We start from the raw sequence: 24,510 nt of genomic DNA on the forward strand, positions 1-24,510 counted from the left end.
GAGGGTCTCCTGTGTTGGGGGGGAAGGCTCTAACATCCCTCTGAAATCTTCTCTACTTACAAGTTAGATGGAGTCATCAATGGGAACATTGGCTTCCTCCTAACCCATTGGCTCTCTGTCGTGTAGACAATGACAGGAACTACCAATCACTAAAGTGATGTCCTAACAGGAGCTTGGGTTTGAACTCAGCAAGACCTGGGTTGGTACGCAGTGTGGCCAGAAACACATGCTTCCTTTTTTCTGTTCCTTGCCTCCTAACCATGACACTGATGGTAACCTGTGTACCTTCATCATCCTCCCTGACAAGGAGAGAACCCTGTGAAGAGCGAGGTACCTGGTCTGATCACAGAACACTGGTGCAGATTACATGTAGTCTGAGGAAAGATTTTTGGCCTAAGGGTTTAGGGAACAAAAAAACCTGAATACACCAAACTCTTGACCTTTGAACCTTACAGCTTACACCACTTTGGTTCTTTTGACTTGTGACACTTCTGGCTATCAAGGAGCAGGTGGAGGCTCCGAGCTGATGACACAAGGTAGCTCCTGCCATTGTCTACACTGCACAGAGTTTTCTAGTTTCGATACTGCACGGTGAGCGTAAGATGTCCCCATTGGAAGAAGCTGGATGGAAAAGCACAAGAGGTGTTCGATATCTCTCTCCTTGTTTTGGGTTACAGTTCCAGGAATGCAGTCCTTTATGGCAGTGCAGGCACAGTAGCAGAGGCACACACACACACACACACACACACACACACACACACGCACACTCAGGGTTTTAACAGCACTTACCTGCTTTGGAATAGTTCCCCAAACTCCATCTCTATACAGTCTGTTGATGTTGAGAAATGCAACTACCTGCCTAACCCTCCATGGGGGTCTCACTTTTCAGATTCCTCCGGGATAACTTCTTGTCTGTGTTCCCTGTTTCAGGAAGTGCCAGGGCCATCAATTAAAATGTCCCCATGGTGGTGTTGCTATGTCATCCTGTCTAGCCACAGTGACTTAAATAGTTTCTCCATCTTCAGGTACCCTTGTCTTCCAATCTCCGCATTGCCACCAGAGGCAAATGGAATCTCTGGTGTCTGCAGTACATTGTCCATGAAGCCCAAAAAGCCCTTGACAACTCAATGAGACACTCTAGGACCTGCCTCCACCTCAGTCACTCATCCCACCTTCTGCCACTCCTCAAGGACCACAATGAAAAGACTGGGTCCCCATCTCGCCTTAGGTCACGACACTCTCTGTGTATATGTCACACTTGCTGGGCTCTCCATTCTGCCTACCTCCCAGTTTGTAATACTAGACTCAGCTGCCACTTGAAGTTCTTGGCACTTGCAGTTTGGTTCCTTGATTAACATGGTCCACATCTTTGGTTGACTGATCTATCCTTCTGACAAAACTGTGAGCCCCCCATCCTAAATCCTTAGCCCAAAAATCTTTCCTCAGACCACATGTAGTCTGTACTCTAATCCCTTCTGAGTCTCCATGCTCAACGAAAGTGCCTGGCAGAAAGTTTGGCTTGGGAGAGATTGTTGAATGAATGCATGAGGTATTAAGATAGATTCCCCCTAGTGTTGAAGCTGTAGATTAGTGGGTAGAGCATTGGCCTAGTAAACCAGAGACTCAGGGCTGTGATTCCTAGCACCACCTAAAGTATGATGTGGAGGCACACAGGCCTGAAACCCCAGACACTCCAGAGTCAGATATCCCCAATCAGCTTGGGGATGTATATATGTAGTGCTGATTCTCAGGAAGCAGTGACAATAGAGTAGCAAGTTCGAGGTCATCCTGAGCTACATAGTGAGTTCTGGGTGGGTCAGGGTGATTGTGTGAGACTTCCCCTAAAACAAAACAAAATAAAACGAAAGTTCTGTGAAACCAAGCCATTGAAAATAACCTGGGAAGAAAGGGTCACTTTCTGAACTGAAGGGAAAATCTGGGCAGGGAGTCAGTGATGGGAGATTTGGATAAAAGAATATAAAGGGATAAAGGAGAAAGAGAGAGAGAGAGAGAGAGAGAGAGAGAGAGAGAGAGAGAGAGAGAGAGAGAGGTGAGCAGATGCACATTTGGAACAGTTGGTGGTTTTGTAACTTCCTCTAAGATGGTTTCAGGAAGAGGTGAGGTTCTAGGAAGGCATAGATCACACACAGAAAGGATGAGGTGTCATCAAACATTCAAGGAGTGTTTGTCACCAGGACTACACGCATGGGCGACACAGGCAAATGTTAACCTGGTGGCTACGTGATGGGATTACTAATGATTTCCTGGGGCTGGTGCCCAGGAATTCTGTGTAAATGCCAAGGAGGAGAGCATGTGACAAGTTACAGTTTTGAGAAAGTGGATAGTGATTCTGAAATAAGGATAGAAAATACCAGAATAATCACAAGGGAAGCATCCGAATACCAGAGAGGGTCTGGAGGATCCCAGCTCTACCCACAATGAGTTACAAGAGGAATAGCTTAGAGAGCAGGAATTCCAACACATAAAACCTACCAATAGTGGCTAAAGCTCAACTTTGACCCACAAGTATTAAAAGTAGCAAATCACCCACGGTGGAGACACGACCACCTTCTGTGGTTCATAGGATGCATGAATGAGAATACAGACCTGTGCATACAACCCTCCCCTCACACCTGGAGATTGGCTCAGCAACAGACCGTGTGCCTGGCATGCACAAGGCCCTGAGCTCTGTCCCAAGAATGCAGAAAAAAATGTATAAGGATTCTACAGACTTCCTTCCACAGCTGCCGGTCTGATTGCTAGCATCCTGCCCAGGCTTCGGAGGCAGGCAGACTTTGTATAAGGTGAGAAGAACAGGGACAGTGGGGCTGGGAGGGAGGAGGAGCAAAGGGCTCCTGGCTGTTATTCTCAGCAGGACTCCTGGCCGCCACTTAAGAGATTACTGTGGAGTAGGTAAACATTCGCCACATGCACATACTAACAACTTATTTATCTGAAATTGAAGTTTAATTGGACACTTTGTGTTTTACCTGACAACCTGGCTGAAGGAGCTACATTTCCACACTCTTGCCTCATTAGCTGCCGGAAAAAAAAAAATATATGTTAATGCTTTAAAGGTTCCAATAACCAATGCTCACTGCTCATATCCTCCGTACTAGGCACCTCACTAAATGGTAAAGATAACCATTTCACTTCATCATCCCAAAACACTATGAAGGTGGCATTATTAGTCCTGTCTTCTTTCCTTTTTATGTATGTATGTATGTATGTATGTATGTATGTATGTATGTATGTATGTTTTTCAAGACAGGGTTTCTCTTTGTAGTCCTTGCTATCCTAGAACTCTCTCTGTCACCTAGGCTAGCTTGAACTCACAGAGATCCTCCTGCCTCAGCCTCCTGGGTGCTGGGACTAGAGGTGTGTGCCACTACCACCCATCTTCTTTTCTTAGACTGTAGCCCATTCTGAGTGGAACTCAGGGCAATCCTTCTACCAAGGATTCTCAAATGCTGGGTATCACAGATGTGAGCCACCCTTCTAGCTTCGTCCACATCTTTAAGACAAACTTCTAGGCTCCATGGCACAAACTTGTAACCCACGTATTGAGAAGCAAAGTCAGGAGTATTGTGAATGTGAAGTCAGCTCAGACTACACAGGAAGGCCCTGCCTGAAGGAGCCAAGGTTTAGTGTGCTTGGATAACTTTGTTAGGGTCACATTTGCCCAGAGAGTTTGTGGAAGAGTCCAGGTTTATGCAGCCTCAGACAAGGCATAGACACACAAGTCTCAAAGAAGAATCAGAGAGAGGGTGAGGACACTAAAGGTGGCAGAGACAGGCCCCAGTAAGACAGCTGATCTTAGACTAGGAATCTTGATATCAGTTTTTAAAATGCACTCTTTCTTTGTTTTGTTACTCAAGACAGGATCTCTCTGTGTAGCCCTGGCTGTCCAAGAACTTTCTCTGTAGACCAGGCTGGCCTCAAACTCAGAGATCTGTCTGTCCCTGCCTCCTGAGTGCTGGGATTCCAGGCTTGTGCCACCACCACTTGACTAGAAAATGCACTCTTAACTTTAGACAGACACAGCCACGCCAGGACTTACAGCTTAATTGGAAGAGGAATGGTTGGACTTTGGCCGCCATAGTCTGAGGCGGACCCTTGCACGGTGAGCAACCTGCACGGCCATACACTGTGGAGTGAGCCAAACAGCAGAAGGATGCTGGCGCAGAGGCTGCTGGGTAGTCGGCGGTCTGGAGAACAAGAAGCCACTTTGCTGAGACATGTTTGCTTCGGGTAGTTGGAATTCTGAAGTCAATTTTGAGAAACAGGTTGGAGCGGGGGGAGAGACTGCTGAAGGCCTGACAGGATGGTGAGAGAGGCTTGGGTGGCTAGGAGAGGTCATTTGATGATGTGACATGGACAGGTCCTGGATGGGAAAACAATCCTCAGAAAGCTCGTGTCAAAACGTGTCAGCACACAGAGGCCTCTGACCCCTCTGGCCGGAAGAATGGGATATAGAAAGACGGAAGCCTACAGCAGCCCTCCCAGACATGAGAAGATTAAACCCAGTGGTTTGCAAAGGAGCACGAGGACAGGGAAACAAAACAGGAGGAGAGAACGGACAAGAAAGCCCATGAGCATCGGCTACTCAGTCTCTCCCCAAGTGTGGCATGAAGGAGCTAGCTCTATGGTAGAATACTTCCAGGGACACGAGTGCCCATGGCATATACAGAAAGGGTCATAGGCATGGTCTGCTTGGTCTTTGGTACTGGATGTGGTATTTGTTACAGGCTCTAAAGGAAAAAAATAAAAACAAACTTGTAGATGCTTTATCTAGGGGGTGGGGAAGGATGAGGAGGTAGAGGGCTTATCTAATACGTATCCTGGGTTGCATCCTCAGCACCACATACAATTGGGTGTGGTCCACAAGAACACAGCCCACAGAATCATCTAAGCAGAGCTCATAGGGGCTCACAGAGCCTGTAGGGGCCTGAGCTTCTGTTCATATGTTATGGTGGTGTAGCTTGGGGTTCCTGTGGGACTCCTGAAAATGGGAGTGGGGATTAGCTCTGACTCTTTTACCTGCTCTTGGGACTCTTTTTCTCACTGGGTTGCTTTGTCCAGCCTTGATTTGAGGGTTTGTGTGTAGTCTTATTTAACTTGTTATGCCGTGTTCTGTTGATATTCCTGGGAGACCTGCTCTTTTCTGAAGGGAAACAGGAAGAGTAGATCTGGAGGGAAGGGGAGGTTGGGGGCTGGGAGGTGTAGAGAGAGGGGATACTGCAGTCAGTAGGTAATGTATGAGAGAAGAATACAATTAAAAAAAAATTAAAGGCTGGGCAGTGGTGGCTCATGCCTTTAATCCCAGCACTTGGGAAGCGAGGCAGGCAGATTTCTGAGTTTGAGGCCAGCCTGGTCTACAGAGGGAGTTTCAGGATAGCCAAGGCTACACAGAGAAACCCTGTCTCAAAAAACCAAAAATAAATAAATAAATAAATAAATAAATAAATAAATAAATAAATCGAGTATGGTAGCACATGGCTCTCAAATGATAGAGACAGAAGGATCAGAAGTTCAAGGTTATCCTTGGCTACTCATGAGTTTGAGGTCATCCCGGGCTACCTGAGATCCTGTTACAAAGAGAAGAAAGAAAAGGAGAGAGGAAAAAGGAGAATTCTTTTTCCACTGTGTTTATACTTGATAGTGAATAATCAACAGAAGGAGGCTGTAGGTAAAGGGATGGAGCTCATAGAGGGCCAGTTGGCTGAGGTCATACAGCTGGTCAAGGAAGGAGCCAGGACATGAATCTCACTGTTCCTAGCTCCAAAGTCCATGTCCATTTATTATGGGTCATGTCTATTTATTATAGAATAAAGATTCCAAGTCCCTTGGTTCACTTAAGAAGAAAGAGTCGGGCCTGGGTAAAATGCTTACCTTGCAAGCACAAGGACATGAGTTCAAGCCCCAGGACCTGCATTTAAAAGTCAAGTGTGGTGGTGTGTGCCTTGTGATCACAATACAGGGGAATTAGAGATAGGTAGAACCTTGGCCTCGATGGTCATACAGCCTACCTAACAGGTGTGCTCCGGCCCAGTGAAAGGCTATCTCATAAAATGATGTGGAGGGGAAAAAAAGAAGAGGAGAAGGAAGAAAAATCAAAACGCCTGCAGGCCAACTGGACTAGCGGTTGGCCAAAGGAACAGAGACAAACAAAATAAAATGTTAAGGGCCACATGAAGCTCTGTGTTGTGGTTCAAAACTCCCACATTAGAAGTGGCCTAGCATCGCCATCTTCCTGTCTAACACACCTGCGTCCTCAGAGTATTTTAGCTCCCGAACAGCCAGCAGCAACGTATAACACAATTACCAAATGCTAGCAGCAGAGAAAGTAATTTGATCATCCTATGCTGCACAACCCTGCTCAGGCCACATCCTGAATACTAAGCTCAAGTCCAGTGACCTGTTCTGGAGCTAGAGGAGGACTGTGGTGAGGCCTTCAGGCCTTGACAGGAGATCAAGGACAAGCGATGAAGGACTCTGGAATGGTCACATTTAGGAACAAGAATCTGGGATTTATGGTGGTCTGTTTCTTCTTCTTCTTCTTCTTCTTCTTCTTCTTCTTCTTCTTCTTCTTCTTCTTCTTCTTCTTCTTCTTCTTCTTCTTCTTCTTCTTCTTCTTCTTCTTTGAGAAATGTCTGGGATGAAGAGAGACATTTTTGTTCAGTGTAACAGACATGCCAAGCCAGTTGCTTACACTTTACAAGCAGGCTGCTTCCCATGCACCACATGCCCTTTGAAGAAAAACCCAATTGCTTTGTGAACTGCTTCCAACTTGGTGAGCCCAAAAGGAAGGAGCCCCTTCCTTGATCAAAATTGCCAAGAAAAATGAAAGAGAGACCTGTAATCTCGCTACTTGGGAAATAAAGGCAGAGAATCAGGAGTTTGAGACCAGCCTTGACTATGTATCCAGTATGAGACCCTGAATGGAGATAGATAGATAGGTAGATAGATAGGTAGATAGATAGATAGATAGATAGAGAGAGAGAGAGAGAGAGAGAGAGAGAGAGAGAGATAGATCCATATTCTTCAAGGCAAATACAGGTATGACTTTCTTTAACCAAACTCATTCAAGGAAGGCCTACATTTTCCTAAACTGAGAAAATTCTAGTTATTTACTTGACAGCAAAATTCAAAATAGTATCCCTTTGACTGAGTTTTTTGCTTATCTTGTTTTCTGACCTTTTTTTTTTTGAGACAGAGACTCACCATGTATTCTAAAGCAGTATCAAATTTGTGATTCTCCTGCCTCAGCCTCCAAAGTGTTGAGAATTACAGGCATATACCACCACCATACCCAGTTAACATCATCCCTTTGATTGTCAGCTTTTAGTGCTTTAACGGGGTGACTTGCCCTATGAAGCTGTCAGCACCTCTAGATTTTCAGGGATAGACTTATGGACTGAAGGCAGGGAAGTGACTGTCTGAGTTAATGTTCACGTTCACAAGCTTGGAAACCAGTGAGCTGAAAAATGGCCAGTGTTCCGATGATAAACGGGGATTTGATGACACAAGGAAAAATGACAAAAAGATTAAGGTTGCTGTGATCACAGAGTCTTCTGGGCTACACGTTTGTGCACCAGTCAAATAAGAGTGACGAGAACCTCGGGCACAGATAGGGAAGGAAGAAAGAGGAGACAACAGGGAGTGTTTGTTATGTGTACAAGCAATGTTACCCCAGCAACCACAGAGCAAAAAGATAGGGGGGGGGCTCAAACACATGATAAATATGACTAACTTTCAGAGCCCAGATCAATAAAAAACAAACCTGAACTGGGCAGAGGGCAGAGGAGGAGGAACGCGAAAGCCCCATAAAATCCTAGTGATTTATTTGAAGGGGAACTGTCCTGTGACTAGGAAAAGGGAAGGAGGAAAAAGACTGGCTTCTGCAGAAATCTGTGGACTGTCTCTTTCTTGTCCTTTACTTTCATCTACCTCAGCCGCCCCACCCCCACCCCCATGCCCCACCCCCTCGCCCTTCTGACAGGGTTCACAAAATGCTTACTGAGTCAGGGACATATTTGTAATGCTTCATTTCCGTTCGCATCTGTAGACATTTGCTGTGGGTCTAGGAAACCGGAAGGAAAACGGAGCAGTCAGCCAGAGATGCATCCATTTCTATCGTTACCTTCCCGTCCTGGATTGCTGGGTCAGAAGCCAGCTTGACGACCAGTGGGGTATTAGGAACCTCTCTAGCAGGGCTAGTGGGTGAGATCTTGGCATTTTGGTGCTGTTGTTTCAGGGCTCTCATGGTGTTGTTTTAATAAAAACAACAGGAGAATTTTAAAACGTACATTCTAAATACAGCCATGGTAAGTTACTAGTGTTTAAAGGAGAAAGTGAACTTGAAAACCCTTTGAATGTGTTGTAGGGGGTGGGGGAGGACAGGGGGAGGGAGAGAGGGGGAGGGGGCTGGGAGGAGGGAACTGCAGTTTGTGTGAAGTGACACAGTTCCCATTTCTAAAATTGCCTTTGAGCCCACGATTGCCCACTCTGGGGTCAGCCAGTTTATTGCAGTCATTGCTTCTTTGACCAAGAAGTAATGGGCTTGAATTTCCATAGTATGTGGGAATTGCTGCTGTCAATTTCTTAGCTGACAGCCAGCCACCCAGGAAGGTTCAGCAGGCCTAAGCTAGTTAGCAATTATCCTGACCTGGTGGGAGGAAGGCCCGTGATTTTGCTAGTACCAATGGAGGCCAAGAAACCAAGCAGAGAGAGCACACAGCCTTAGCAACCATCACACACGCACTCTAATATCCTGCTTCCTTCTCCCATGTCTAGTCACTAACAACAGTAATAAATGTTGAGCTGTGGATGTAGCCCCGTGGTAGAGAGCTTGCCTAGCATGCCTGTGAAGCAGCAGGTTCAATTCCCAGTTCTGCTCCTCCCCCCAAATTACAATCAGTGTCCACGGGTAAAACCCTCGCCCACCCTAGACCACAGCACGCAAGGGCAGCTCGGTCTTCGTCAGCTCTTGTCTCTGGGGGGGGGGGGGGGGTGGAACTTGGGTGGTATGTTTCCTCCCCAGCTGCCCCCAGCTTCCTGTTCTAAGTCAGTCACCCCATGATCTCGCCCTGAGTGTTTGGGCAGAGTGTAGAAGCCAAATCGGTTTCCTCCTTTCCCCTTGGCTAGCCACCCTTCTCCTCCTACCTAGTGAGTGGTCTCTATCCCACGCCACGGCTGTATCTTTGGCTAACACTACAGCCAGGGCTCGTGGCCAGGAGAAAGGAGTTAGCACCTGCCCAGGGGAAGTGAGGGGAAATGGAGGCTTCAAACGAGAAAAAAGGAGCATATGTTTGGTGGATTTACACTTTTAAAAGCAGTTTTGACATTTGTTTTTCTCTACAAGAAATGTTGGTAGAATACTCCGATGCCAAAACGCTTTGGGGAAAAGACACCGCGCAGGCAAATGCCAGGGCTGAGCGGAGCTTTCTGCACTCGCTTTCCCTGGAAGGTGACGAGCGAGGACGTCATCTGAATCCTCAGAGGGGAAACTGAGGCACAGAGAACTAAGATTCCTCCGAGTGAGCAACAGGGGGTTAAAGGCAGGTTTGTCCAACCCCTCCCCGAAGGCCCCCTCCCCATCCATCCTCTGTGAGCTTTCCTTCTGAGGCAGCCTCGCCTGACAGTTTGACAGGTTATAAAAACGGGGTGGGAGTTGTCTGAGTTTAATAGAACATGTGTGTTAGAGTTAAGGAAAAGGGTATTTTTCTTTGACAAAGTTTGGGGGTGAACAAGACAGTATGTGATAAGCATAAAAAAAAATAGTTGATTATGTAAGCCAGGCAGAGGGGATTACAGAGAGGGCGTGTGATGAGAGCTACAGATGAAACTGGGGTATGGGCAGAGGGGAGGGAGGGGCCTGCCTGGGGACAGCGTCCTCACATCGCTCTTCCTTTTCACTTCCTTTCTTCCCACTCCTTCCTACAAAACCAAAAAGAAAAAAGAAAAAAATCTTGCGAAGTAAAAAAAAAAGGGAATTTTAAAAAGAGAAATGCAGGAGCCCAGAGCCCAGAGAGGAATGCAGTCACTATAATCACGGTGTCAGGGCCTGCAGAGCAGTGGTATGATTAAACAAGGATATCAGGGACTTTAGGGGCTCTCCCTGTGTGTACATTTGTCTGTAGGTCTGAAAAAACACCCTACTTATTTGCGTCCCACAGCCAAGTGCCTCCAAACCCTCAAAGAAGCTTTCCATTTGGAAGTTAGAAACGCATAAGAGAGAGCCGACAGATGCCAGGCTGGCAAAAGTCTCCAGGATGGGCCTGATAATAGGGCTTAGTGCAATGTAAGGTAAAGCCTGGAATGACCTGCCCCTCCCCCACTGCCACATGTCATGGCAATGATGGACAGAGCCCCAGGCTCCTCCAGATGAGGAGGAAAAGGATCATCTTCCCTGCCTGCCCACTCAGCACCTTGCTGCCAAACCAGCTGCCCCTCTGTCGCCTGTCATTAGAGACAGCTCTGTTGGTGGCTTCCTGCAGAAGAGAAGCAGCAAGAAGATGAACTGTTATCCGGGGAACACACCTGCGCACAGGACAGAAATGGATGGGAGCTGGGGGTGGGGCCCAGAGGCTTCTATTCAAAAGCCACTTCCTCTGGGTCTCCAAGACTGGCACCAGCTGCCTGGGGCTGAAGAATTATTGTTCTCAGACAAGTGTCAGAGGGCCCCCTTGAGTTCCATGTGTTCACCCCTGCCAGTCGTGATGGGGGATTTGTGCTTTCCTGGGGCATAGGAGTGAGAAAATAATGAGGGCAAGAGACAAATAAGAATTGTCCTGTATGCCCAGAGCCACTTCAGAGGGGACGGAAATCTCAGCGTCCTGGACATAAATAATTGGGTGGGATGTGCTTTGCTAGTCTTGCTTTCTTCAGTGACAGTGAAATCAGAAATGTGCATCTATTTTCTGGAGGGAGATCGCTTGTCTCCACTGAGAAGACTGTTTATTCTCCTAAAAAAAAAAAAAAAAAATCCTAAACCAAAAAAGAAATGATGGAGTCTCTCTCACTTAAGTAGACCAATATCTAGAGGAATCATTGGCTACAAATCAATGAAGAAGGCCCTGAGAGCCACCCCTAGATGTGTGGCCACCTACAGCCATGATGTGGGGCAAACGAAGCGTATCAGGGGTCCATCCCTACATGAACTGGTTATAGCTGCCCCAATCTACTGCCCACTCCACTCACTGGCCTTAGATTCAAATCTTTGAAGAAACAGAAGTATATTCTTCCTAGAAAGAGATTCACAGGTTACTGTTTTAAAGGCTCAGAGGATGCATTTGAGACAATTCAAGACGACACAGTAAAGGAACGTGTATGTCTTCTTAGACATTTGGCAAGCAGGTTAACATTTCTGTTATTTGAAAGCCCGCATCCCACATACATTGGCTTGTGCCTCTGGTAGAATATTTAAACAGAAGCTGACAGGGAGTCGAGAGGTCATTGTCCATCCTCAATTATAATTATAGATTTTCAGGAGCCATTTATCTATGCCTTTTTGTTCTCCCCTGCTAAGCTAAATGCCCACTAAGGCAGAAAGATCCCAGACACAGCTATAGCAGTCAGAGGAAAGGAATGCACACACTCAGAACTGGAGAGATGGCTTAGTAGAGAAGCTGGGGACCCAAGTTTGAATCCCCAAATCCACTTAAAAGCCAGTCAGGAATCGTTGCTGACTATAATCCTAGGAAGCAAGAGAGAGGTGCTCCCTGAGGCAGGCTTGAGGACCCACAAGACTAGCCAGAATTGGTAAGCTCTGGGTTCAGCAAGAGACTCTCTGCCTCAATACATAGAGAGTGATTGAGAAAGACACCCAATTTTGCTTTTTAAACATCCACATTCATGTACACAAATGTGCCTAAATATCTGTGAATGCACACACATATGTGAACCACACAGACACAAAAGAAAGAGAGAGAAGGAGGGAGGGAGGGAAGAGGGGAGGAAAGACACAATGCAGATTTTAACACAAGATCATTAATACATAATCCAAAGCTCAACAAAAGTCAGGCATGCTAGCATGCACCTGGAATCCTAGCATTCTGGAGGCTGCAGCAGGAGGATTTTGCAAATATGAAGCCAGCTTGGGCTACAACGTGAAATGCTGTTTCTGAAGGTCAGGAGGGAGAAAAAAAAAAGACAGAACCCTCAGATGAAAGGAACCATCTTTCCATGGTATTCAGAAGGAATTTAAACCCAGAAAATGTGTGGGAGAAGATGGTGTCTGATCCTCTTCCATCCACGCAAGGCTGCATCTCATAGGTGCTAGACTCATGGTCACCAGGGACCATGGGGACAGTCACAAAACCTGCCTGGATAAAGATTATAAGGCCTCAGAGGGAAGGGGGAAAAAGTTACAAAGTACAAGCCACAGTTTAGGGTGCACCATTGCCCTCTGTTGGATTAAATAAGGCAGGCTTCTTCAGGCAGATGTTTCACTGTCTCTGGCTGAGTTTGCTGGTTAGTCATGGCACCTTAGAGTAGGAAATTAACTGTTCCTTGTAAACTTAGATACCCAGGTCTTTCCTCTGATGGAATGAAATGTAACTCTGGTGGTAGGCTGTTAATTGTGCTTTTATGAATGCAACAAACACTTATGAAATATCTATTAAGCATTGCCTGGAGATTGTGGAGTCTCTAATACACATAGCTACTACACATATGTTGTCTAGGTCTACACACGAAGGGCCTGTGATTGTTGCAGTTTTGTGGATGAGACAACATGACACCCAAGAAGCAAGCAGCCTATTGCAGATTCCAATTCGTGTCTATGGATTCCTAATTCTCACTTCATTCGCTATAGCCTCCCTTTAAGAAGTCTACTGCTAAGCCAATTGTGGCAGCACTTGCCTCTAAGTTCAGCGAGGGGCAGAAGTGGGAGTTCAAGGTCACTTTTGTGTACTTAGCCAGTTTGAGACCAGCCTGGGATACAAGAGACCTTATCTCAAACACAGAAGAAATGAATTCCAGTGTTCACGAATAAAATATGGCTGGAATGCAACTGGATCCATTCATTTGTCATCTGTGGCTGACCTAGAGGCCACAACAGGACATAACAGAGACCATACCACCCCAAAGCCAAAGGCCCTTTCCAGAAAAAGCCTCCTGACCTCCGGTGTACACTCCAAGATTGAATGTTCTGTCTCTGTAGTTTTGTAAAGCACTTTTGGAGCTGAGCAAGATGGCCAGGTAATGTTTACTTGGCCCCCAGTGTGGGGAAGCTAGAGGTGACACACAGGTGTGTTCTTTTTAAGATTTAATGCGTACAAGCTCAGACTTTCAAATAGATCAATTAAAAAGGTAGTTATTTGCATAACAAAGTTTCCTTTTCAAACAAGTTATTTCCAAAGGATTTCAGCAGGGCTCCTTTGTAGAGTGAGTCTCTCTAATACATGCTAATACAATTCCATTTACAAATACTCTATTCAGAACAACTTTCCAAGAACCTTCCCATTGTGTACAATGGGACTTAGCTGTATTCACTGTGTGTGGGGGGGGGAGGGGAGTCCGCCCCCAAGCAGTATAAGGTTTCCTACTTCTGAACAGCAATTGAGCTAACCTTCGATTGTCTCCAAGAGAGGCTTCACCTGCTTGCCCCCTAGTCTCACTTGTGTAATCCCGGCCTTTAGAAGGCTGAGGCAGGAGCATTGCTTGAGCCTAGGTGTTCCAGGCCAGTCTGATCAACATAGCAACACTCAGGTGACCCTATCTCAGCATAATAACAACAATAACAGTATGAAGACTGGGGCCGCCCAGCGTCTGTATCATGAAACATTTGGGGTATAATTTTACCCCTAATAGGTGACAGGTACAGACTACTACAGAAAACACATCAATAAAAAACCAATCAATATTTACTGATTTTTTTTCTAGCTCTTCTTTGTACCCAAACCCCCAAAGTTCAAAAACAGTAAACTCTTCACTATTTTCTTCATATCCTACATAAATACTAAAAATTACATTTGTAACTAATGTTCTAATAAATGTGTGGTCAGCAGCATTCATAAAAGTCATCTTTCTGTGTCTCTGTCTCTGTCTCTCATTGCAAGACAGTCTGCTGTCTGAATTACAACCCAAACTGGGGCACGCATTCAAATTAGAGCTGTCCCCAGCAAAATAGGAAGTGGTCTGGCTGACTCAGTTTAGGACCCGGCTTCCTCTGATGCTGGGTCCTGAGCCTGAGTCTCACTCAGCTGTGTGCCGTTATGCAATCGCTGCTTTTCGGAGAGCCATAGAATGGAAGCCTCAGCTATTCATAGCCAGGAGCTGAAATTGTTCAAGAAGTTTCTTGCCTGGTACCATTTTGACGAAAACTAGTTATTTCAAACAAATCTATTCAATGTGCCTTCTAAATGGAGTCGGTTAAAGAACTGCCCCGTGCCTTTTGTTTGTATCTCCTGGCGATGAGGTGTTAAACGTAGGTAAACATTCCTTGTATATAACTTGAATATTTTCCAGGGTGATTCCCCCCACACACACCCAGTAAAAGCAGCTTACAAGGAAACTCAAGGGCAGAGATGATCAGCCCAGGCATTCCTGTGTGGTGTCACCCTGCCAGGAGGCTGATCTGTGTCTCGGGGCTGCTAATGGATGATGCGTGAGAGAGCTGCAAAGGGCCGGCGGGAAGCAGGCTGGCATTAGAGCCCCATGCATGGTATCATCTGTGGGGTACGGCTTGAGGGGAGGCTGCTGGAGGCGGCTGGCTGTCCCTGAAGCTTTTCATGCTGTGTGGCAGGTGGCATTTCAGCCATTTCTAAAGCCAGTCCCTGGCAGGGAACCCGCAATGAGTCCATCTGTGAGGATGGAGATCTCTGGAAAGGGGTCTCTCTTTCATCTCTCCCAGAGGTCAGAGGCACTGAAATTACAGAGAACAGCATGAAGATACTTTTGAATCCAGGCGATGATCTCCCCATCTCCTTCTCTTCCTTCTTCCCCAATTCCTTTCACCATTACTGCCCATTCTTGAAATCTATAAAAATATAGAAATTTGTTTCCCAGATGTAAAATGTAGCGGTGACAGGTGCAGACTATTACAGAAAATAAGTAACTAAAAACCAATCAATAGTTACTGAATAAACTATATTGATAGTTCAGTTTCTCTCTTCCCTAGTGGTCCTTGTTAAACTTTTCCAAATCAACACTAACGAATATACAAGAATCAAGATCTAAAGGTCCATGCCTTTCAACAGCCAAACTGAAGGTGACATATTACTGTTTTCTCCACAAGGGATGGGAGGGAGCGCAGAGCCCTGCTACCCCAACCAAAGCGCCTCCCTCCCGCACCTTGAATATCTCCCTCCCATGAAACAGCAGCTAAAGAGATTTTATCTCACAAACGGAAATGGGAGTAGATCTCAGGAAGAGAAGGCTTGTTTAATTGGGTTTTCAGAGCCAGGATTAATATTACAAGCTGGGGAGCTGTGTGATGTGTCTGTACCTCTGGCTCTGTCACACTGCCAACCTTCCCCGGGGGAAGACAGAAAAGTGACACTATTTTACTTCAGTCCGAGGCCTCCTCACCCAAGTGATTTACAGCCAGGCTCTCAGGCTTGATCTTCCCAAGCTCAAGGTCACACCCAGAGCACGCTTTTCTCCTCTGTACTTCGTGTGACTTCTAAATACATTTAGCATTTGCCTCCCCTTGTTCTCACCTCCATTATTAAGGTAAATTTGTGTGGAAATGGGATCACGGTTTTCAGGACCATTCACCCGACACCTGCTCTCTTGAGGTGACCAAGTGTCTACTGTAGATACCATGATGGTGACCCACAGAAGTCACGTCCCCCTGCAAACCAGAGGCAAGGCTTTAATTAGGAAAGGTTCAGTGGAGTGGTAACATAATGGGGTGAGTCCATTCAGCAAAAGCATTTAGCCTTAAGGAAGAAGGGCAGAGTATTCCTTCCTGCTCAGTGGGTCGGTCAACCAACACATTAATTTGCCTCAGATGGACAGATCTTGAAGAAAGTGTACAAAAAGGAAGGTGTCTGTGTGGCCGCTGTGTGGAAATAAATTGTGACTAGGGGGAGAGACAGAGAGTCAACGGTGGCATTGTATTTGGCTCCTGAGGGATGCTTCCAAAGGCCATCTGCCTTTGGAGATTGGTAATAATCACCTCACAAAACAGAGCAGACTCCCTGCTGCATTCTGCCACCTACTGCTACCTTCCTGACAGATCCCAGATCTTGCTGAAAGGGATAGAAGTTCCCGAGGAAACTGTTTGCATCTCCAGTTTCCTGATCACTGAGAGCCCACTAGGTCTGAGGGTTGACTGATTAACTCACCCAGAGGATGAGAATTAGCGAAATTTTGTAAAACCTAAATGCCGAGCCATAACTTTCCAGACACTGCCCTGACAGTAAGCTGTTTTAACAGAGGATCAGAGGATGTGACAGTCCTGCTGATCAAGTGCCACAGCAAGGGAGAACAGTTTATAGGAGATGGGCAACATCGTCTTTTTTTTTTTTTCTGTTTCAGGCTGCCTCAGCTGGGGAGGATTTATTCGATAAAATTAGGACTGTCATTATTATCTTGATACAAGATGCCATGTAGCCCAGGCTGGCCTCCAAGTCACTATGTAGCTAAGGATGACCTTGAACTTCTCATCCTCTCTGGCTTCTAACTCCTGAGTGCTGGGATTACAGGGCTGTGTCACCATGCTGTTTTATGTGGTGCTGGATATTGAATTCCTTATGCACACTAGACAAGCACTCTATCAATAGAACTACCTCTTCAGCCCATTAAATTATTTTAAAACATAAATACTCTCCAGCTGTATTCTGTGCAGTCTTTGCAATTGTTACTTAACTCCATTTCACAACTCCATCCACTGAATATTCCCATTCTAAAGATGAGGAAACTGAGATTCGCAAGGGTTTAATTTCTCGGCCAATAACATACAGCCATTTCTACACTCACACACATGTACAGGTATACACACAAAATACACACGCACACACATATACACACACCACTTCCACTCAGTTCTGTGGCAATCCCAACAGCTCTTTTGAATTGGAACTTTTTTCATATTTAATGTAGTATATGGGTAGACACAGCGATCGGTACATGGGGGTTACTGTGAGACAGGTTAATCCAACTCAGAACTATTGAAATTGAAATTTCTGAAATGTACTTGGGCTACATCATGATGTTACAATAAGCTATCAGACCAACTATGTTTTCCAGCTCAAAAACCAATATGCTTCCTACTGTCAAACTGGGCAGAAGGATGCAGAGTTCCCCATTGGCCAATACTGTCTAATTCTCTTAAATGATTCAGATGTAAAAGGGAAAATGGCATCTGTCTAATTAACACTGCCTGGTTAAATATAGCTGCCAAGGGACAGCCCCGGGACAGTGTTTACTGAGCAGTCTTTTCTAGCCCCCTGGGCCTCAAGTTCCAGTTGATAGCAAGCCTTCTGTCCTTATCAGTGGCAAACAGAGATGGCCCCAGAAGCAGTGACAGGCCAGGGGCTGGGGGGTAGGGGGGAGGGAGTTAGTTGGAGGGAAAGGGGCTGGGCTGTCACTGGCTGTATTTTCTACTTTGGGTATCTAGTGAATGATTTTGGGAACCAGATCTGGAAGGCTGCAGCAGCTCTTGTTGCAGACATGAGCTCTGGCCTCGCACGGCCTTCTCGACTGCCTGAGCCTAGCTCTCCAGCCTGCAGCCATCCACTGGGCCACCCTCCTGCCCACTGCTGAGCCTGCCAGGCAGCACCATCTGCTCTGCAGCCCGTCCCTGGTGGAAAGACACAATGACCACATTGTTTCTCTTCCAGCTTCTCGTCAAGACATGGAAGCTATTGCCAAGTTTGATTTCATGGCCTCGGGTGAGGACGAATTGAGCTTTCACACAGGAGATATTCTGAAGGTGGGTAATGTGGGGTCCCAGGGAAGCAGTGAGGGGCTGAGGTCCCCAAAGCCTGGCCACCAAGGCCACCTAACAACCTATGCCTCTGTCGCTGAAAAGGGGTGCAGACTTCTTTTTGTTTTTTCAAAACCAGATGTGGGCACATGCCCACAATCCTAGCACTCAGGAGGTAGAGGCAGGAGGATCAAGAGTTCCAGGCCAGCCTTGACTACATAGTGAGTTTGAGGTCAGTCTGGGTTACCTGAGACTCTATCTCACTATCTCAATGCAAAACGGGGGGGGGGGGGGTGAGGGGGGAAGGGAGAGATCACCAAGGTTTATTTCTAGGGTAATCTACTGACCATCCATGTGTTAAAAAACTACTGTGGCTTTTATCCCATTAGTACTGCCTGGAAGACATACAGAGGAACAGACCTTTGCTATAGGGAGGATATAAGTGTTATATCTCATATCCCTCATCACAATAGCTCCCCAGTTGGGTAAACAAGAGAAAGAGTGTGTGTGTGTGTGTGTGTGTACACACACACACATGTGTACACAGATGTACATGCACATACATATGTGTACATGTGCACATGTGCATGCATGCCTATGTAGTTTATATCAAGTATCTTCTGTTAGCTCACAGACAATTCCACTAGGCTCCTCTCAGGGACCTAGCAACAGTTTATGTCACCTGCTGTCATTACCTGCTGGACACCACCAGGTGTGCCAAGTGCGTGCAGCTTATAAAAAGACTGCCCACCACCCCGGCTCACTTTCTCTCTTCCTTTCTCTCCCTCTCTGTCCTCCACCCCATCCCCCACCCCCACCCTCACGGCTCCTTTGCTGCCTCTACTCTCCCTTCCCCCAACAAGATCCCTTTATATCAGATCTATTGCACGGTGTAATTAGTCAGGGGCACACCTTGGCATGAGCTCCAGTGATCCGCCTGCCTCTCCCTCTCCCGTGCTGGGATCATAGACGCATGCTTACGCAACCAGAGATCTGAATTCAAGACCTTGTGCTTGCATGCTGGGCCATTGACTGCCTGAACCCTCTCCCAGCCCCAGAGGAGCCATGCTTAAAGAAGCCTTGCTTTGAGCACAGCCCAGTGCAGCTCCATAAAAAGAAACGTCCACATCCCTCCAAACTGCTCCTTCTGGGCACCTACGTGCTAGATACCAAGCTGGGCGGCAGAAATTCAGGGTTGACATAAGTCACCCTCCTTCCCACCTCTGGCATGGAGTGGGCAGCCCACGCCGCCTCTGACGGGCCATGAGAGATGCTCTCAGCTCAGTGCTCAGGAGCACGCGTGGGGAACACGGGATTCCAGCTTGAAGGGCGGGCCGAGTGAAAGTGTGGCCGCGGGAATGTCGGGAAACAGCAAACTCAAAGAAATGCAAGGCCAGGCTTCAAATGGGAAAGGTGACGGTGGAGGTAGCCAGGGCGAGGCAGCAGACCTGACAGGGCTTGATGGAGGCCATGCCTACCCAGCCACTAAGAGGCTCCTTAAACCTTGTTTCCGGGGCCCCACTTGGGTGGTAGTGGCCACTTGCAGAGCCGAAGTGGCCTCGGACATCTTCCACATTCCGGGTGTCTGTCTACGTATTCCAAAAGTTAGCCCTTGTGGTTTGCAAAGGAATTCAAATGCCTGTCCACAGGACACTCAGGCGTATGTGGTGGCAGTGTACACCTGTCTGAGCTCAGGCACCCGCTGAGCTCAGCTCCTGTCAGTTGTCCAAGTGGCCCTCTCTCAGGTCTGAGTCACCGAGGCTGCTGATGTATCTTGCCACAGAGAATGGTGGCCTTCACAAAGGCCCTTGTTGGGGTGTCAGAGGGCAACGTGGAAAGTGTCCACAGGCGTGTGCGTACAGAACAGAATGGCTTCATTTGTCCTTTAAAATGACAGAGAGAGAGAGAGAGAGAGAGAGAGAGAGAGAGACTTCCTAACCGCTTTCAGCTTGAAAGATCTCATGCTTTGGTTGACCCACAGTGACCCAAGTTTGAAGTTTAGAAGGTCAAATAGGTTAGGCTACCAGTTGAGGAAAACGTGGCCTTTGCATCTTCGGATCCTCACTGAGGTCATAGAGACGCTTGTCCCGTGATGGATGGTAAGTCTCTCCTCCCTCCTCTTGGGGCACTGTGACCATTCGGATTCCAACACATAGAAGCCCCTGCGGCTCAGCCTAGCTCCCACCCCCATGCTCATCACACACAGACCTTGCTTAAGCTCCTCTGTTATCTTCTATTATCCAGAAGAGCGAAAGAGAAAACAAGCAAATGAGCATTCCCTCAGCTCTGTTCCCCAGGCTGGCTCCTTACTGATTTCCTGTCCCTTTTGCTCAAAAGGAAGCAGTTCTCCGCGCTGGGTGCCGCCCACTTCCCCGTCTAGGCGCCAAGGCCCTTTGAAGTCTGCCTTTTATTTTGTGTCCTGGTTTGTTTCCTGTTGCAGTGATGAACTTGCCTAAAAGTAACTTGGGGAGGGGAGGGTTTTGTCTGACCTACACTTGCACATCAGAGCCCATCAATGAGGGAGGTCAGGGCAGGACCTTAGGGCAGGAACCTGGACACGGGAACTGAAACAGAGGAATTGCTACTGCAGATTCGGACTCAGCTACCTTTGTGACCCACCTGCCTTGGGATGGATGGTACCGCCCAAGTGGGCTGGGCCCTCCCACATCAATCAATCAATCAAGAAAATGTCTCACAGACTTGTCTATGGGCCAATCTGATTTCAGCTTACATTCCCTCTTCCTAGATGACTCTAGATTGTGTCAAGTTAACAAAACTTCCACAGCATGTGCTGCAACCTCCTCCATGTGACTCGAATGTTCTACCAAGACAACCTATGTGCCTTCGTGCCCTCTTGGCCTCTCAGATGACTGGCTGACAGCCCCTTGGCTGAGGTTGCTGCCTCCTGTCTCTTCCTCCTTCAGTCATTCCACACGCTGGTCCAAGAGGGACTTTTCTAGAAGACAAATCAGAGACTCTATGGGCCGCCCTCTCCCGGCCTCTTTCCCCTTGCTCGATGGCACACCTATCTTGTTCTCTCTCCCCTCTCCTCTCCTCCCTCCCTCCCCTCTCCTCTCCCTCCTTCTCTTACAGGTCTTGTTTGTGAGTGTTCCTGTCCTCTCTAATCTGATATATCAACTTCCCTGAAGCTCTGTCCTTGGCCTTCTGGTTCTCCTTCTTGGTCTGAACCACCTCACCCTCTTCTCTGACCCCATGTTGATGATACCCCAGTCTGTACCTTTCTCCTCACTAACCTCCGCCCTGAACCCCAGAACCAGCTGTCTGCGGGATGTTACCTCCTGCCATCAGGCTCACACGGTCCCCTAGACCCACCTAACCCAACCCCCATCCAAGCTATTCTTCTGTCTGTAATCAAAGTACCAACAAAGCTCAGTCACTACACTCCTCTCTTGCCAAATCCTGGTGGTCAGGACTGCCACCAGCTGAGATCCTACTGCAAGCCAGGGCTGGCACAGGGGACACAGGTACCATTGTGACCTCCCATCAAACCAGGAGGTTGGGAGTACTTTCTCCACTCCATAAATGTGAAACAGAGGCTGAGAAATTAAACAGCCTGTCAAAATCACACAGATAGACAGGGACTGGGCCAGGACCTGCATGGAGCTCTCTCTGTTTCCTAAGTACTATCTCTGTTCTAAATGCATCTCCTTCCCTAAGTCCCCACAAGGGAAGACCTTTTCCATTAGAAAAAGAAAAAGTGTGAGGCTGGGACATAGGAACACAGGCTTTGTAACCATATGAATATGGATTCAATGCCCAGCCTGTGAGCTATGTAGCCTGGGCCTACGCACCTGCGGGTGTGAGCGTCAGTGCTTGCCTCCATGCGCGGATGACCTATCCTGCAGACTCTAGGAAGGAATTAAAGGTAACAGCCCTGGTCCAAAGCAGACACTGAGCAAATAGTGGCCATATTAGCACAACTACACGCCTTCCTGCTCTCTCGGCTCTCAGATAACTGGCCAGTGGTCACCTGAAGTCATCGTCTTCCGTTTCCTCCTCCTCAATCAGTCTACACACTGGCACCTGAAGGACTCTCCCCAAAGACAACGATCAGATCATTTCCTTGCTCAAAAGCACTCCCCATTACCAACTCCTTGAGCTCTAATCCACTATCCGGTCTCATCACCCTCATAGGCCAGCCTGTGTGTACATACATACATACATACATACAGGCCGGCCCATGTGTGCATATATACACACAGCACACATCTTTGAGGACACTGCCCCCCCATGGTTTACATCATCATATCTCAGCCCTACCCCTCTAGTTCTCCAAGGGTCCTGAATCTGACCATCTTTTCAGAGACCCCGCCCCTTCCTGATCCTCTCCCTTGCTTACCACCCCTGTCCCAAGCAAAACTAACCCCTCTCTGTTATCTGTTTCCCAGCATCTCACACACTTACAATATTGCCTCAGATAAGCTGTACTGTCAGGGCCATCTCTCATGACCACATATGATCTTAATTGCCTGTTTCCCTGCTGGCTACGGGTTACACATACTTCAGCATCTCTAGGAGCAGAAAGTTGCTTCTCATCAACGTTAGATGAATGAATGAATGAATGAATGAATGGTGGGTTCTTCCATTAAGAAATTCTCTGAGAGCAGAGAGACTCCAGTTCAGCACTAGGCCTTCCCAGCATCTACAAACCACATTCTAAACAGGGACCCAGTACATATGTCTTGACCCCGGGGGAATGGCATCTATGTGGCCACTTAGAGTCCCATCAGCAAGCCAGCTCTCTGCCCACCTTTTCCAGTTCTGCACGTTGCAGCCGGAGTGGTTAAAGAGTAAACCACAGAGAGACTGCACCAGAGCTCTCATGTCTGAAGGGTGGCCATTAGCGGTTGTGTCAGTCATGGCCAGCCTGAGAAAACACGCTCCTGGACCGCTGCAGACCATTTCAAGGACAGCTTTTGAGTGCCCTAGAAAGTCACTTGGAGGTGCTTTGGCTGATTGGCCTTCAGCTCGGAACGATTAGGCAGACATTTTCATTAGAGAAGAACAAAGACGCATTCTCTGCCTTCCCAGCTAAAACAGCAGGTGCTTACTAGATGCGGATCTGCCCTGGACGGCAGACAAGATGGTGGACAGGGAACCTCCGCCAAGTGGCTTGCTCCTTGTTCTCCAGGGAAATAAACACTTGGAAAGGATCACACTTTTCGTGTTTGAACCTGTGGCTATGCAGGGCACCGGCCCACACTGGAATCTGCCTGCAGCTTTGGGAAACTGCTTTTGACCCAGTTTGTTCCTACCTGTTTCTATAATGTGTCCAAGTCGGCCCCATTTCTCCCTACCAAGAGAGGCCTAAAAGCACTGACTTAATCCCACACTATTGGTTTCCTCCATGCCTTGGCTTTCCACTGTGCCCCTAAGAGCTGCACTTCCATCCAATTTCACATTTCCTTCCAGCTGTACTCTGGCCTTTCTCTTCCCACATCTAGCTTATTCTCAGGCCATGTAACCCAGAAAAGTATTCTCTTAGGGAACGTTTTAGGAAAGACGACACAGCAATTTAAGTGTAGAACTCTGTGTGTGTCTGGGCTGTGCTCCTTACATGAGGGGGTACAGAGAAATAGGGGAACTGAGTCGGTGGAAAGATGAGAACAGGAAGCTTTGGGGCTCAGAGCCCACAACGGCAGGAGGAAGCCACCACCCCTCAAAAGGAAGAAAAAAAACCCACTTCTTTGTAGAAAATGGGAGATTTAAAAAAAAAAAAAACAAAAAACCTCTATACACCATAAAATGCCTGTAAATTCACCTCTCTGGAAACACAATCTCAGGCAGATCAAGCCCCAGGTGGCAGAGGCAAATGGCTGTCGGTCCTGGACAATCTTTAGTTTCTAGAGGAAGTGGATGAGTGCTGGCCATGATTGCTTGGATTGCGGCTGGTTTCCGGTCAGAGAGCAGGCTACAGAGTGTGATTCGCACTGTGATAAGCCAATTGCCAAACGCATCTTTGCCCTCACCTCTGCTCCATTAGGATTTGACGTTGTTGTCGGTTATCCTGGCCCACCCCTACCTCCCCCAGGGTCGGCTGTGACAGGAGAAACTAATTCCAAAGCTGTCAATTCCGGAGCAGTGCATGGAGGGGAACGTTCTTGTGCTTTTTAAGTGGATACAAGATGCCGCTGCTGAGTTTCCTCGCCTTCCCTTGACCTAGTTTGTGCCTCCTCCCCACCCCTCACTCCCCCTGGCACACACAGCACACACAGACCCACACCCATCCTCAGCAAAGCTGAGAGACACATTTGATGTTAGAAAGTTTTCTGTTCTCAGCATTTCTCAAGCTCAAATATGGGACATGCTTTTACTGCCTCAGAAACAAATGATTACAGCCTGAACATTCATGAACAATGCTTGCAAGAAGTACAAATCTTTCCATGTCCAATAGAACTGGAGTCCTCCCTCATGAAGATACATATGTGTGTGTGCATATACATACGCATACACATATACATGTACATAGGTATATATATATATAGGTATATATAAATGTTTGGCAGCTTGGTGACCCAGGTATTTAATCCCAGCAATTGGGAGGCAGACACAGACAGATCTGAGTTTGAGGCCAGCCTGGTCTACAGAGCAAGTTCCAGGGCAGCCAGGGC

At 47.3% G+C, this 24,510-nt stretch overlaps 1 protein-coding gene across 2 annotated transcripts in view; it reads left to right on the top strand.

Moving 5' to 3' along the window:
* The window catches only part of Grap2 (GRB2 related adaptor protein 2), a 77,249-nt gene that overhangs the window by 32,270 nt on the left and 20,469 nt on the right, over window positions 1-24,510 (top strand). For both annotated transcript variants that reach the window (XM_052161582.1, XM_052161584.1), the window contains one exon: window positions 17,793-17,884. In XM_052161582.1, coding sequence (XP_052017542.1) covers window positions 17,807-17,884 — 78 coding nt within the window. In that variant the 5' untranslated portion in view covers window positions 17,793-17,806. Of the gene's footprint in view, window positions 1-17,792; window positions 17,885-24,510 lie in introns of those variants that run through there.

The sequence above is a fragment of the Apodemus sylvaticus genome, chromosome 17, assembly GCF_947179515.1.
Source record: "Apodemus sylvaticus chromosome 17, mApoSyl1.1, whole genome shotgun sequence".
NCBI classification, from domain to species: Eukaryota; Metazoa; Chordata; class Mammalia; order Rodentia; family Muridae; genus Apodemus; species Apodemus sylvaticus.